Source organism: Solea solea, chromosome 7, assembly GCF_958295425.1.
Source record: "Solea solea chromosome 7, fSolSol10.1, whole genome shotgun sequence".
NCBI classification, from domain to species: domain Eukaryota; kingdom Metazoa; phylum Chordata; class Actinopteri; order Pleuronectiformes; family Soleidae; genus Solea; species Solea solea.
Genome location: NC_081140.1, coordinates 5,101,590 through 5,117,592, shown reverse-complemented (window position 1 = coordinate 5,117,592; position 16,003 = coordinate 5,101,590). Strand labels below are relative to the sequence as shown.

At 41.9% G+C, this 16,003-nt stretch overlaps 1 protein-coding gene across 1 annotated transcript in view; it reads right to left on the bottom strand.

Annotated features, from left to right (window-relative positions):
* sorl1 (sortilin-related receptor, L(DLR class) A repeats containing) overlaps positions 1–16,003 on the bottom strand; it is an 85,083-nt gene that overhangs the window by 15,799 nt on the left and 53,281 nt on the right. Inside the window, exons 12-32 of the mRNA XM_058633646.1 lie at positions 14,836–14,924; positions 14,237–14,415; positions 13,404–13,590; positions 12,274–12,402; positions 11,620–11,705; positions 10,922–11,094; positions 10,653–10,784; positions 9,151–9,242; positions 8,097–8,343; positions 7,868–8,006; positions 7,539–7,712; positions 7,283–7,396; positions 7,081–7,203; positions 6,102–6,221; positions 5,817–5,942; positions 4,179–4,286; positions 3,800–3,931; positions 1,768–1,899; positions 1,461–1,595; positions 620–772; positions 254–424 (exon numbers count right to left, since the gene is read on the bottom strand). Of these exons, the coding sequence (XP_058489629.1) occupies positions 254–424; positions 620–772; positions 1,461–1,595; positions 1,768–1,899; positions 3,800–3,931; positions 4,179–4,286; positions 5,817–5,942; positions 6,102–6,221; positions 7,081–7,203; positions 7,283–7,396; positions 7,539–7,712; positions 7,868–8,006; positions 8,097–8,343; positions 9,151–9,242; positions 10,653–10,784; positions 10,922–11,094; positions 11,620–11,705; positions 12,274–12,402; positions 13,404–13,590; positions 14,237–14,415; positions 14,836–14,924 (2,941 nt within the window). The remainder of the gene's footprint in view (positions 1–253; positions 425–619; positions 773–1,460; positions 1,596–1,767; positions 1,900–3,799; positions 3,932–4,178; positions 4,287–5,816; positions 5,943–6,101; positions 6,222–7,080; positions 7,204–7,282; positions 7,397–7,538; positions 7,713–7,867; positions 8,007–8,096; positions 8,344–9,150; positions 9,243–10,652; positions 10,785–10,921; positions 11,095–11,619; positions 11,706–12,273; positions 12,403–13,403; positions 13,591–14,236; positions 14,416–14,835; positions 14,925–16,003) is intronic.

Here is a 16,003-nt window from a genome sequence, read left to right as displayed (position 1 = left end):
CTTCACTCCATACGCAGTATAACACACCTGAACTATAATTCTTAATGTGTGTCATTTATTTCTTTAATATGAGTTTTTTTGGACGAAAAAGCTGAAGGCTGATCTTAAATTATTCACAGATAGGACAGACCGACATTCATTGTGAATGTGAGGTGGATTTATGGTCGGGTGAATTTTTCACAGTAAAATATGATTTTCAAATTTCATTCTCTGGCATCGTTGTGTCTGTGGCGGAATCACGGCGGAGACTCACGACACTGTGCTTCATCAGAGCCGTCCTCGCAGTGGAGCTGCCCGTCGCATCGCTGCCAGTCAGGGATGCAGTGGGGGGGTCGACGACACAGGAACTGACCACGGCTGCAGCGTCCAGGGGCAGGAGGGGCCAGTGTGGGCACTGGGGCCAAAGTCACAGTTCCATTGACCACTGTCACAGAAATACACATACAGCAAGTGTGTTTTACTTCATCTGTTGAATTACAAAACATTTTGATATTCCTGCTTGTTTATTCTTTGTAGGATTAGGGTTTGTGGGAGTGGGAGGAAGATGCTGGTGTTCATGATGTAAAAGAAAAGCTATGAATATTAAGTTGTTGGATCCTTTTCAGCAGAGACGTTTTACCTGTGGGACATCCGAGCTCATCGCTGCCATCAGGACAGTCAGTGTAGCCGTCACACACCCAGGTATTGATGATACAGGCTCCAGAGCCACAGTGGAAGCGGTTGGGGGCACAGGTGGAAGGACCAGGGGCCACAGTGTGAGGAGTAACGCCACCTGGAGGCAGGAGATTCAAGTTAAATGAGCAGTGAGATGGAGAGAAGCTGTATCCATACACCTGAAAACTCATGTGAACTGAGCACACGGATGTTAGGTTGAATCTTCAGTTTTTATTGGACCAATGACAAACTAAAAACTACAAATAAATATGAAAAACTCATGAGAACCAAACAGGCAGTGAATCATTTTAAACCCCTCACACTAAGGTTTTGCTGTGCGTGCATACACACACATTGATACAATGCATCTATATGCAGCATTTCTACATCATTTACACACTGTCAGCACAGCTGCCAGGAGCACTTTGAGGTGCAGTGTCTTCAGTGACACACAGACTGGAGGAGCCAGAGATCAAACCATTCACATTGTAGGTTAGTGGGCAACCCATACTACCTCTTAATAGCATGTTTGTAATAATAAACATCACAAAAGCTAACTATCAGAGACATGAAAGGGAAAGAAACGTCTCTTTTTCTGTCAGAGATGGTGTTAGAATACTCATTTTGGCCACAAGAGTCTGACTGACAACATCAAACATGTGAAGGCAATCCCAGCTGACATTAAACTGGTCAACCTCTCCTTGTAATACTAAAGAAAGTCTGAAATCAAATCTGAAGTCCTTTCAGTAGTATTTCAATGATCTCACTGACTGACGGTCAGGATGGTGGATGTATAAAAGCTGTACCTGTACACTGGGCCTCGTCAGACCAGTCCCCACAGTCGTTCTCCCCGTCACACTTCCACCATGTGGGAATACAGCGACTGTTTTTACACTCGTACTGGAAATACCTGGAGCAGCCGGGAACCTCAGTGGGAGCGGCTGCAACACACACATCCACACGGGAAACGTGACAAACGCGACACTGCTGCTTCAACTTTACTGCGGTCGTTCATTTCAAATCAGCAGAACACAATAAAGGTATTTATTCATTAGTGCAGCTTTTGTTCTGGGTGTAATGGGAACATTAGTGTATGAATTCTTCCCGTCTCACCACAGTTGGCCTCATCAGAGTAATCCCCACAGTCGTCCATGCCGTCGCACTTCCACTCCAGGCTCACGCACACTCCGTTGGCACACTGGAAGGTGTAGGCGTCACACACTTTTCCAAATTCAGACGGCGTGGCTGACGGGGAACACACAAGCACATTAGGTCACTTAAAAGGTGAACAGCGTAACATGAGGACAATGGGAACTCATACATAAATGTATGAATGGGAAACGGGAAGAAAGGGTAGCATAAATGGGAATGTTAGGTCAAAATAATGATATCTTCATTGTTTTTTCCTCTGATTATCACAAACAGGTTAGAAACCACAGGATCTGAGCTGAGAGGGGGGCCCTTAAGAACAACATTAGTCCACAGCAACAACAACTTGGGTGAGAATCCTCTTTAATTTAATTTGATTGGCTTTGTATAAGAGATGCAACGTTTGGTTATCCCTGACCAGGATTAAGGCTCGGATTAAGGATCCCATGTTTTACCTCGGACCCACAAAGTCTGTTTCTGTTGTAGAGAAGTGAATGACATCAGAGAAACATGATCACATGATGTTCTGCTGCTGGAGAAGAAGTTTTGTGAGAGACAGAGCAGCTGTTACAGCTTGTTGCAGCGTAAACACATTCACACCAACACGCCCTGCCCACACACACAAATGAGCCAGTATTGAGGTGCATTGAAGTGTGCGACCAGTCCAGCTCAGCGTAAACACATGACGTCCTCTTCTTGTTAACCGGGTCAGTGCTGAGGCCCTGCTCAAGTCTGGACTATGAGATTACACCTGGTTCACAATGGCTGTGACTTCATTTTCTGATTTATCTCAATTTCTGTTCACTTGGAACTCAGATGGGACAGAGAGAGAGAGAGAGAGAGAGGGAGAGAATGAATGAGAGAGAGAGAGAGAGAGCGAGTGAGTGAGTGAGTGAGAGAGAGAGAGAGAGAGAGAGAGAGAGAGAGAGAGAGAGAGAGAGAGAGAGAGAGAGAGAGAGAGAGAGAGAGGAGAGAGAGAGAGAGAGAGAGAGAGAGAAGAGAGTGAGAAGAGTGAGAGAGAGAGAGAGAGAGAGAGAGAGAGAGAGAGCGAGAGCGAGAGCGAGAGAGAGAGAGAGAGAGAGAGAAATCTGCACAGCTGCTAACATACTTTTAAAAACAGGGTTCCCACACCTTGGTTGACATCAGATTCAAGGATCTTTCAAGGACTTTCCAGGACCATTTCCCTTAAATTAAAGGATTGAATGTGCTGACACAGCTTAAGATGGGAGGATAACTTTTTAAGAGCAGATTCCCATGGCGTCTGCATCTGGACAAGGGATTGTCCTTGAGATCTTGGTCAAAGTCAGTCTTTGTGATTTTCTTACGTCATGCTCTCTCTTGCATAACGGTACTCTGTCATTGTTCTGCAAATCCACAAACTTTCAAGGATTTCAAGGACCCATGGAAAATATAATAACCCATAAAAATATATGATTCATGTTCTTCATATATTCAGATTCATAGGCGAGAAACCTCTTATGTGCAGTGTGAACACTCTCCCTGCACACAAGAGGCATCCAGTGTGAACCGAGCCTCAGGAAAAAACCTTTCGTTGGTAATTTGTGACGTTTTCAGCCGAGACATCAGACTCAATCCACTCCCAGAGACAAACCATGGTCCATATTCCAACCGTTTCTCTGTCAAATTAATCTTAATATACCACAGTCACTCACGTAACAGAGAACAAGGTTAATTCCTTAACCTAAAGATCACTGCTGTCTTGCTGTATTATTTTACTAGTGTAGCTTTTATCGTTCTTTTGTCAGCATTGTGTGAACTCATTTGGTTTCAATATAATGGACATTGGTTTCTAATTAAAAGCTATGCACTACAGCTTGACGGGAGCTGATCTTGAGAAGACAGTGCATCCCATTGCCCCTTTTCCCCAAAACATACTGATCAGGTTTATAGCATGAAGGAGTTTTCTATGGATCATAAAGTTCTATAACTAGGTGTCAAAGATGAAGAGGGAGTGCTACAGTACAGTGCTCCTCACCACATCCAGCGTACTCGGCATCCTCATCCGATCCGTCCTCACAGTGCTTGATCCCGTCACAAACCAGAGACTGAAACAGACACTGGGCTCGGTTCTTGCACACAAACTCCATGTAGCGAGTACACAGCGGGTCTGTGGGTGAAATATAATATAGAAATGTTAATTGACATAATTCACAACTAAACTGCATATTAAATAGTACACATTTACATCTGCATCTAGTAAGTACAGTGCATTCTGCTAAAACAGGAGTTTGCATGGTTCAGTGTGTGGCGGATGAGGCAAGTTTCACAGTTATAAGGACTGTTGTCTTTTAAACTGTCAAAGTCTTTGACTTTCGATGCCTTGCGTCTCTTTCTGTAACCGAGCCGTCACTCACCACAGTTGTGCTCATCAGCGCCATCTGGACACTCCTTGATACCATTGCAGTGGACAGTCGCTGGCAGGCAGGTGTCGTTGGAGCAGAGAAAGCCTTTACACCGAGTTCCTTCAAAAAACACATCATGCAACATTAATAATAAAGAAAGGTTTTTACGTGATTTAATATTCAGACTTCTGGAGTTATTGAAGTCGTTTTTTTGGCAAATTATTTTAATCATGAGTAATACGTACGTTAAAATTGGAGCACTCACTGTAACATGTCATTTTACAGGCCTGATTCTATTAGGACTGTGCCACATTTGCAACTGTTCATTTTCTGAAAGCTTTAAGATCAATTACTTATAAAGTAGAGATACTTTCAAGATGAGTCTTCAAATGCAATTTGTAACTTATGTGTTAAAGTATGTGAGCTGCATTTTCATTTTCAATGGAAATGTGTTCATTTCTTATTATTAAGGTTAAAAAGAGTAAGACTACAAATCATTCTTTCAACATCTAATAGTACAAATGGCTATGAGTTAGGATTATGAGGTGTGGACATAGGAAAATATTCTCCCCTGAAAGAAAGTATAACTCATAAGACATTATTTCGTGACTTTGACAAAGTTGAAAAACTTTTACAATATGAGCAGAGAAAAAATGAAAATATAACTTGCTCTGTAAAAGTTATGCTCCTTAGTTAAGGGTTATTTCTCAGGCCAGTTAAGTTTGTTGAGTTAGCAGCAAATATCTTACAACGCTATGACAGTGCAGACCCACTGACCATGACTGCCTCTCTGTATGAATGATTTAAAGACTGCATGGTGGCAGACTAATGATGGAAGTTAACTGGATATAAATGTGGTAATATAAATCGATGCCTGTATCTTATTATTAACATAAATGCAGTTACTGTGGGGAATCCTTTGATTTAATAGGATCAGATCGCACACTTTTGGCCATCAGTCCATTAAATCAGGGTCAAATACAGGGTGAATGATGTCTCTCTCTCTTTGCTGTAATTGTTTTGTGTAATTAATTGTATTGTGTGATCAGTTCTAATTGTGTCTACTTGTATTATGTGATTAGATGTTATCTCATGCTTTGCCAGACATTGCAAATGGAGCTGCTGGACTCAAGAAAAACATCAGACATTCATCTTTTAAAGCATCCACATATCTCATCTTTCATAATAATAGGTTGTTTTTTTAAAAATGTGTTTTCCAAACAAGGTTTAAAGTGTTTAACAGCTGAAATCAAGTAAACTTGACACAAAGTAGTAAAACAAAACAATTAGTGATTGCATTTCTTCAGACTAACCTTTTTATTTTTTATTTTTCTTAGCTAACACGTTCATATAATAATTAAGGATTCAAAGGATGTAATTATATGAATATTCATGACCTTGATGTTATTTAAGCAAAACTTTTATTACACGACAAACACAGCCCAAACAATTATAAATCTGTGGGGTTCCTCAGGACTCTTATCTTGGCCCAGTCGTTTTCTCTCAAAAGCAGCCTTTGCATAAAGAGTTCTAAAAATACATCTCACTGAATTATTTTTACGATTTTACAGTTTATATTTCTCTGTAAATACCAAATGACACATTTGATCATACGGCTTGTGTGAACTTGTGTGTGTGTTGCAGACTCACCACAATATCTCGGGTCTTCATCAGAATCATCCTGACAGTCGTCATCACCGTCACACATCCAGCGCTGTGGTATACAGTGACCGGTGTGACACTGGAAGCTACTGGCCTCACATGTATGGTGGCCCACTGAGGGACAAAGACAGAAGGACGAAAATGGGTGAAGGTGATGATAAAGACTGTCTCGAATGAGCACACACGATCTTAATCATACACTGACGTGTGAGTCTTCACACAAGCAAATACACAGGGTTTTCTCACGACTCGTGCTACAGCTTGAACATTCACCTGTGCAGTTGGCCTCATCTGACCAGTCTCTGCAGTCATTGTCTCCATCACACCTCCATGCCTCGCGGATGCAAACTCCCCGTGCACATGTGAACTCCCCTGGGCCACACTGGTGAGACTCTGAGAAAAGTACCAGTGATACAGTTAGGATAGAGTTCACTTTATTGATCCACAGACGGGAAACTGGTTAGACGTTGGAAAAAATAAATAAAATAATTCTGGAGTGTGACAAAAAGTCACTTTGCAATACAACATTTCAACAAAAAAACACAACAATTACAATTAAAACAAGATTTCTGATTGTTTGTGTGAATATTTTCTTCATTTCTTTGCTCCGTATAACAAAGAAATCATTAAAAGTGAATCATTTCGGTTTGTGGACAAAACAAGACACCCGAGAACATCATCATTTCCAGGATTGTCGAACACTGATCAGCATTTTTTGACGTTTTCTGATATTTTATGGACCAGACGATTACTAGATTAATTGTGAACATAATCTACAGATTAATCGATTATGAAAATAATTGTTAGTTACACTACACTACACTACACTGCATACATTACTGACACAGTTATAACAAACCTTCAGAAATTTAGAAATCTGTGGAGTTCCACAGGTCTCCAATCTTTTTAATCAAAAAACAACAACAATTGTTTTTTCTTTAAAATGCAGTCTTTACACAAGAACTGTACAGTATAAATCATTATGAATGTATATAATCAGATTTTTAACCCTGTATAAATTAGTTCACACTCAAAAAACAAAAAAGCACTCCTGCAGTGAAGGTCCAGGGAAACCACCATGCCATCCATTCTGAGGATGTTTACTTTATGCAATGAAAACTTAACCTACAGTCAAACGTGATTTTTAACTGCATTATTAGTGCACAGTCTGTCAACACTACTGATGCATACATGTATTTGCTGTGGATCTAAACAGCTGCAGAGAGAATTAACTACAGTCACTGTGTCTTACCACAGTGCTCTTCATCGCTGTTGTCCCCACAGTCGTCTTCATGGTCACATTTGAAGGCCAAAGGGATGCAGGAACCTGAGGCCACGCAACGGAACTGATTGGATGGGTCACATGTCGTAGTGGCTGAAAGTGGACAGGATGTTGTTTTTTTTTACTGAACAGAAACACCACTTTGACCAGAGTTAAGCTGGTGAATACGTACGACACTCCTGCTCGTCGCTCATGTCTCCGCAGTCATTGTCGCTATCACACTTCCAGATGCTGCTGATGCAGCGGCCATTGGAGCAGCGGTACTGGTTGGGGAGACAGCTGTGCTCTGATTGGGGGAAGAAAAAGGAACAGATGCAACATGACTAATTCATCAGCTCAGCATGAAGGCCTTATTTCCATCAGAGATTAGATCATACATCATCTCACAGCACATTATCATCATCCTGCAGCACGCGCTTTTGTCTCACCAGTTTTTACGCAGGTGTTATTTTGCAGCTGGTAACCTGTGGGACACTGGCACTGCAGCTCGCCGTTGGGCATGGTTACAGTTGGCGCACCATCTGGGCAGACACAGGTGTGTCGGTGTCCAGGCTGAGGCAGACAGAGGAGGCTGCAGGGCTGGTCAGCACAGGCGTTATGACCTGGTGGACACAGTGAGGAAAGAAATACAGCGTTCGGAGAATTCTCTGACAGAAAATGTCCTCTTGTACTGAACTGTTTTGCTTATTCTTGTATTTTCCTGCTAAATTCTGGAGTTGAGTTGCTTTGTTTTTGGATTCCTTTGTGTGTTCCTTACCTCGATTCTTCCCCTTATAGAAGATCTTGAGGTCCATGACTCCTGTTAATCTACCAACAATCAGCTCATTGTTCTGGGAACCGACTTTTGGAGCTTTGAAGATTCCCATTCTGGACCAGTCATCCCAGTACAGGTCATTCTAAAAAAGATCATTCAGTCAGTTATTAAACATTTCTCTGAAATCTGAATCATAATCAGATTTTTCCAGGTATGGTTTATAGTGACTCACCTTGAAGACAGCAATGGCATACGGGTGGGGCAGCCCCTCCATGAGGACGCTCCTCTGGCCCCCGGTGAAGTCAGCTCTCTCAATGCGATCGCTGTAAGCTTCCGTCCAATAGAGCCAGTGGTCATCAGCTGTGATCCCGTTGGGCCAGCGGACGCCCTCTGACACAATGCAAGACACGTTGGTTCCATCCATGTAACTCCGGTAAATTCCGGCCGCTCTGTCTCCCCAGTCAGTCCAGAACATCAGACTGTGGGGAAAGAAATTACAACATGAATTTAAGTGGAATTAATCCAACTTTATCCTTAACATGGACCCTTAAAAGGTATGCTTCAGGTTTTTGAAGTGTGGTTGTATGAGGTACTGACACACTGTCAGAAACTTACATACAGAGGACTGCGATGTGTAATGAAATGAATGTCATCTTATGTGAGCATCTTCAGAATATGCTGGCCACTTCATCTCAAGTCTGGGTCACTTTCTAAACCTCTCACCTTCCAAATTCAAGAAAATCTGTGGTTTTCCTGGTCCACACTGGCAGCCATACTCTCTTTGAGTGTGTCAAAGAGTGGGTTGTAGACACAGGGGATAAACACAGTGCCATCAGTTGTATGAAAGCCAACGACGTGTCAATATTTCTTACAACTACACCTAAAAAAAAAAACCTGTACTATCACTTTGACACTTTGTCATTTGTAAGAAGAAAAATCCCACGTAGCAATTTGTGAAGAGTTTTAAAACAAACAAATTATTAGATTTATTAAGAATAATATTCATTTAACACTTAAATAAAGAGTCTACAATGCTGTGATCCTGATCGATCAGCCCTGAGTGACTCTTTCCTCACATATACAAGAGAGACTGTCTGCAGGAAGAAATAAAGATAAATAAAGAAACCTTGTTTGCCCCAATAAGAGACACCAGGCAGGAGAGGAAAGGGAGGCGGCGTAATGAGGCTGAATTTAATTAATTTGCTGAACAAACAAGGAAAGACCGAAACATGAACACCAGAGTGTAAGAACTGTTGATAGCTTAGAGTTTGTCTAATTTTGTTTACCTTTCTCCAGGAAGCAGAACCAGAGCCCGAGGATGTTCCAGGATGGATGAGTTGAGCAGAGTGTGTCGTAAGTCTCCATCAGGGTTGGAAACCTTTAAACACAGTGAATTGTTTGCACATGTTCATCATGTTCAGTGTAACAGCTCCAATAACCTTTGGACAGCTGGACAAAGTATCTAAATACAAAATACTGTTTGATTTTGTAATTGCTTCTCAGTCACTTTATTCTAACAGAGCCATAATAACACAGGGAGAAAAACTTACTTACAATACAGGTTAAAGTATTTAGTGTGACCTACTCTTAATAGCACAACACCGGCTCTCTTAAACCTGGAGTGCAACCCAAATCAATGTCACTACACCAAGTCATGTTTGAGCATTACATACACATGTTGTATGAGTTAAACCCATTGACAGTTTTCTAATATAAAAGACCAAATTTCAGGTATGACGCCCCCTTGCACAGATCTGATAGTATTTGCAACCATTGTGATGTTTATCACTCCAGGGTTAGCTTGGGTTGAAGAGTCTGGATTTTCCAGTTCTTCAACACTGGATTCAAAAGTGCAGTTGTTGTCAGGGAAACAAGTATTTAAAGCCAAAGCTGCTAAACGTAGGTGTATTTAGAGTGCACTGGATCAGGATCAGGGGATTTAGAATTTAACAAACACAAATTATAATTATTTTAGGTACATATAACAAGTCAGCACAATCATAATCGTGCGAGCAAACTCAACCAATTTTAAATTTGACCGATCATTGTAGTTTCTCTGTGTTTATCCCGTTCACTAGGGATTATTTTAGCCTGCCAGCACTGTGTTTAATGATCACGACTCAGATGTGCCTCAAATTGTAGTGCCTTGAATTCCTACCAATAGAGCTCCGGACGTCACATGACAAGTCTGCACAGCAACGTTAACACAGCAGTGATTTACATTACACTGCCCGAGCACGTTTCACAGCAGTGAATCACCTCTACCATGTCTGCCCCATTACCCTGTCTCTGACTGTTTTGGCATCCCGGGGCATCACATCTATCCACCATCTTCACGTTTATGATGAAAACAGCCAGCGAAGAGAGGAGTTTTCTGACATACTGCCTGATTTATGTTCTCTCGACTGTATACGTCTATGGGATGAACCGTGTTGTTTCCCGCCAGGGGGGCATGTCGCAGGCGTCGTGTGGTTCTGTGACGTCAAAGACCGGAGCTCTATACCACAGGCTCACTCACATGACGGTGCTCGTAAACGTCTCTCTACAGCATGTTGCCTGTGCTTGGTGGAACATTTAACCTCATATTTATTTTTTATTGTTCTGACATCCGATCCAGTGATTGTGGTCAGTATTGGGACCAGGTGAGACAATACTTAGTATCGGGAATGTATCAGCTTGTCCCTGGTGGCTACAGCAGTTAATATGTCAAGATTGGTTTCTCCTGTAACCTACACCCTGCATGCATTTTAACAATGCCAAGCATACCTACACAAAAACACTCTTATACCTCAATCTTCCGCGCTCCGGCATCAACCCAGTACAGCAGTCGGCTGACGGGATCAAAGGTCAGGGCCTCCACATTCTGCAGGTCTTTCCTCACTACGACCTCCTGACCTGTACTGCCATTCAGACAGAGACGCTGCGGGACACAGAGAGGACACAGAGAGGACACAGAGAGGACACAGAGAGACAGTCAGTGCAGGGCAGACGTGACCAATCAACCTCCATCAACACTCAAGGTCAAAGCAAAGCCCCTCAGAGGAGGCAGTCACTCACCTGTATGGTGTCCAGTGAGATGTCAGCCCAGTACAGGCAGTTCTTATCATAATCAAAGTCCAGAGCCACAGCCTCCCTGAGGCCGACCAGTGGCAGGGCCTGGTCTGTGCCTGTGGCCAGGTCGTACCGGTGGATGGAGTTCCTCACCGCATACAGGATGAACTCGTTACTCTCTGCACCGTCACAAGAGACACGAGTGAGGAGAAGAGACACTTATATGCACATTTTAACACAGGATACAGTCTGTGTATAAAGTACTGAAGCTTAAAGCTGCAGTGTGTAACGCTTACTGATTTTTGATGTTCTTGATTGTATTACTATTATTACTATTCTTCCTCTTATTATTATTATTATTGTTGTTATTGTTCTATCCAGCACCAGCGCAGCAGTGTGCAGAGTAAAAAGCATTTATTCTTCACTGCCCCCACTGCTCTGACCTTGGTCCCAATTACTCACTTCACTGTGTACCGTGTATGTGACTTAAATGACAATAAGAAACACTACGACAACATTTCTCAACTTCGACCACACGCGGTGCAAGCAAAGTGAAGCACTGGATGCATAATGCCATTCAGCAACACATGACATCGCCTCATTTTAAGTGAATGAGCAGCATCTCAGTTAAAGCCTTCACATGCACACAGTGGAGTGAAGTGCTTTGGTGTAAGATCATTGAATCTAATAAAGTGCAGTTTTACCTCCGACAGGGCACGGAAGCATCTCTCCATCCAGCCTGGACTCCACATCGCCTCCACCGCAGCTGTCCCCTGGTACCTTCCTGTAACTGCAGCAGGAACAGACACGTTTTCATCATTCGGGGCTCTCACTGAACATATCGAAACACAACAACATTTGGTCTCACAGAAACACTGACAAGAGAACAAAGGCTTGTTTGCAAAAAACTAATAAGCTCATAGAAACAGATGACTAAATGAATGTTCATATTATGTTTCACTAAGCATGTTTACAGTATATTTGTGCGCTTGTCTGTCATTTGTTTCTGAAACACTTTTTTCAGCTTCTTTGCTCTCCATGACAATAAACTGAATATCTTTGTTTCTTGGCAAAATAAGACATTAGAGGATATGGAAACAATCAAAATTATTTATACATTGTGTCATCGAATCAAGAAAATAAGCAACAGATTAATCAATAATGTAAACAATCGTTTTTGCTTTTGCTAGCTTTTCCAAACTTTCAGACCAAAGCTTTAAGCTCACGCACTTCAACTGCCACCTCAGAGTTCCCTCACAACAGTTGATCATATAGTAAAGCAGACCTTTTACTAATAAACCCCAAAAAAGTCAAGTTTGCACATTTCTGTACTGTTAAGTCCATTAACTGCAGCTCACCCTTTGCTGCGCCGGTACGTAGTCCCGACAGGACACGGAACTGGAGGAGCGTAGAGGTCACCTGAGAACTCGGGGTCAGGAACACACACCTGCAGAGACAAGTCCTCGCTCAGCTTGAAGCCGTAGTCACTGAAGGGAGGGAGAGAGAGAGAGAGAGAGAGAGAGAGAGAGAGAGAGAGAGAGGAGGAAGAGTAGAAAAATAAGTTCAATAGCGAGTGCCCTCTGATTACTCACAACATCTGAGGTACATTTAAAAACTGCATTTTTATGTTGTTATTTTATGTTATGGGAGTTCCGGGAGCAGTAGTTTGGGTTATAGTGTATTGGTTTGCCAGTATTGAAATTAAATCACGAGTCAGATTATTGACCAATTCCAATTTTCCATCAACAGCCAAACTAGCAAATGAGTATTTGAAAATGTGTCTTCTCTTGACCTAAAAACAAGACAATAATAAACCTCACTTTCTGTACAAGTTTCAAAGTAAAATCCTTCTCCTGTTTCTCTTTCTTGAATCCACTGATTTTGTTCGCGGGTCATTTTAGCACAGCGACATCTTCACACTGAAGATCCCTTGATTTATTTGACCGCACAGGCACATTAAAAAGTACAACAGAGCAGATTTCACAGCAACATAAGCCATTACACACCCAGACATATTATTCATCATCTGCCGCTCTCTACAGGAGGGTCACGGAGTCGCTGACACGGGGCAAAAGAGGAGGTCACACCCTGGACAGATCGCCTGCCCATCACGGGGCAAACACACAGAATGTGCACTTATCCTCTGCCTGTTTTTTTGACTGTGAGAGGAAACTGGAGCACCGGGAGGAATACCACGCACTCCTGTGGCGAACATGCACACTCCACAGAGAAAAGCCCTTGTTCGCAAACGCAAGTCTTATTGATTTAAACCGTTTTTAAGCTATTTTGCTCAGATTGGCTGATAAAAGGCCTGAGATTATGGCATAAATGTGCAGAAAAGCCCACACATGCTGCATGTAACCAAAGGTCGTCTGCCTGAAGACATTGATACGGATGTTACAATACACAGCTCTATAATGAAAGCTCACCTTTGAATGAGGCAATAATGCAGCATTACAGAGGAATGCAGCACGTGCAGTTCACTAACCATTCATAGTCCTGGCGTCTGCACGAGCAGTTGGAGACGGTGACGGGTCGGTCAAAGTCTTCTCCGTTAAAACACGTAGCGTGAGGAGCTCGTCTCTTATACGTTATCTCTCTGCCCAGCAGACACTCGTTACCCCGCTCATCTGACGGAGACCAGTGCTTGTAGTCGGCCTCTGAACACGGCACACCTGGGGTCAGAATATAGAAAAGATTTTTGCTAAGCTCCTTTTATGGGCCATTTGTCAGTCAGTCTTTTAAATGATATTTGGTAGCAGAAATGGTTCATAGTGTTTAAAACGCCTCATCAAATGTGTATTTATCTTCCTTTTTTACCCAATTAGCAGAAATTTAACCATAATCTTTACACAGCAACATCTGCTATATACATCCAACATACTAGTAGCACCATATTGTACTGTTATTAATGTACTATATACAAAACTGTGCCTATTTTAAACAGAATTAGCTCAATTAAAAGTTGATAGGTCTCAGAAAATGTTATTTAAGATACAATTTTAAGGTTTTACACAGCAAATCTCTGTGTAAAGTCACCTTTTATTCAAACTGGCCATCATTTAACTGCACGGAACATTCAATAAAATGGCAGGTGAGATAACCGTATTCTGTTTAACTCAGAACACGGTGCTGTAGACACCATGGGATTCAAGACACAATATAATGTGCCAGTGGTTCTCATTTAATATCATGGTTTCAAAGGTTAAAGCAATAAGAAGTGCTCTGAGTCTGCACATTTCAAAGCTCACAAATCAGATTGTGAATTTTGATTGGGGGGTTGGGGTGGGGGGGTGTCAACCTTCTCATTTTCAGACTTACCCAGGATGTCGGAGGTGTTGACCTGAAGGATGAGCCAGCTGTGTCTCTGGTTCGCGTAGGAACCGAAGATTGTGAATATGGTGCTCTTCTCGCCGGGCTCCGTCAGCAGCTGGTAAACGTACACCTCCTTGTCAGAGAACTGAAAGTCGGCCCAAGTCTCACCTTCGTTGGTGCTGAACCTGACAAGAACATGGCTGATATTTCACTCAGCCTTTTTAGAAGCATTTAACACAAAACTACTGTACTGTAAACTAATGATGTCACACAGCAGCAGCAGCCTGCAGTGCTACTTTTAACATAAATATACTGTATTACTCTTCAGTGTAATGAAGGTTTGTTTGTTTGTTTTTCTACTACAACAACAAGCTGCTAACAATCTGCTTATGCTTATTTTATGAGTCCACTGGGGCAGGGGCACTTTAATGTTCCTCACTCTCCAGATTCCCTCAAGCTGTTTGGGGATTTCATTTGGAAATATTCCAGGTGTGACAAGCCTCTCCAGGACTGAATTGTTTCGCTACAACAAACTGAATGACGGACTCTACCTCTGAGCTTTTCCTCCGATGTGGAAAGTATCGAAATAGGCTTTTTGGACTTACTTAAGATGTGTAGTGGCGCCTCCTTGTGCGATAGCCATCAGAATTCCACCGTGGTCACCCCATGTGTAGAAATGAGGGCCTGCCAGAGCCTAGATTACAGGACACATGGGCAATTAACTATCAGAACATATCGTGCAGAAAACTGTTTATCTGTGAACAAATTGTGTCTTCGAATTTAAATAACCAACTTATCTGCAAGAGAAAATCTTTTTTCAATTAACTGTTAATTCCAAAGTTCCTGAATGTGATCCAATCACAAAAGAGGAAAAAGGGTACTATCCCACTCCCCAGTGTTTCATTATGATATAAGTGTCATAAGTATGAATAGTAGGAGGGAAACAATAAGACTGGTCATAATAATAATAAATAAATATATAATGTGATGAATAAATATTTATAAATGAGAAGAGTCTGGGTCAAACTCTACATATTCATTTAAAACTAATTATTTGATTCTATCAAAGCCGCATTAGTTGGTATTTTTCGTCAACTAAATGCATGCTAATGCTGCTGTGTTACTACTGGACGAGTCAAGAGAAGACTGATGGTTAACATGTGCACCACATCAACATTTGAAATTGAAAATATATCAAATGCTTGAGTTTGCTGCTTGTTCTGTCGTCCCACAGTGGATTAATTATTCAGCTAATGCAGCATTAAGGCCCATTCATAATGTCCATGTTCACCACTCGGCTGTTGGGAAAGTAAATGTCAGTGGAAAGTAAATGTTCTCATTCAAACGTGCCCACTAGGGTCCACACTGGCCCCAAAGTGGACATCGGTACACGGCGACCACATCGACTTACACGCTCATTTAGTATGAAAGGAACCATGCGTGTGCAACTCTGAGAAGGCAGGACGCACATTAAATATGGAGAGACTTACAAGACATTGATGAAAAGTGAAATGCATGTCACTAAATTCACAGCAACTGGACTGACATCCAGGATCTGAAGTCCAGTTGCTGTGAATTCCCTCTGAAACGCAAGTTGTGTTTCATGAAAAGTGAGTATTAGTACTGGTTGTCCAATTATCTTAAACTATATAATACATGAATTCTTAAGTATTAAAAGCAAATTCAAAATTCAATGAGAATAAAGGAATTAAGGGGAAAGATGGATCAAATCTCATTGTCTTTATTTGCAGAGAGTGTTTTCTAGTAAAGCGT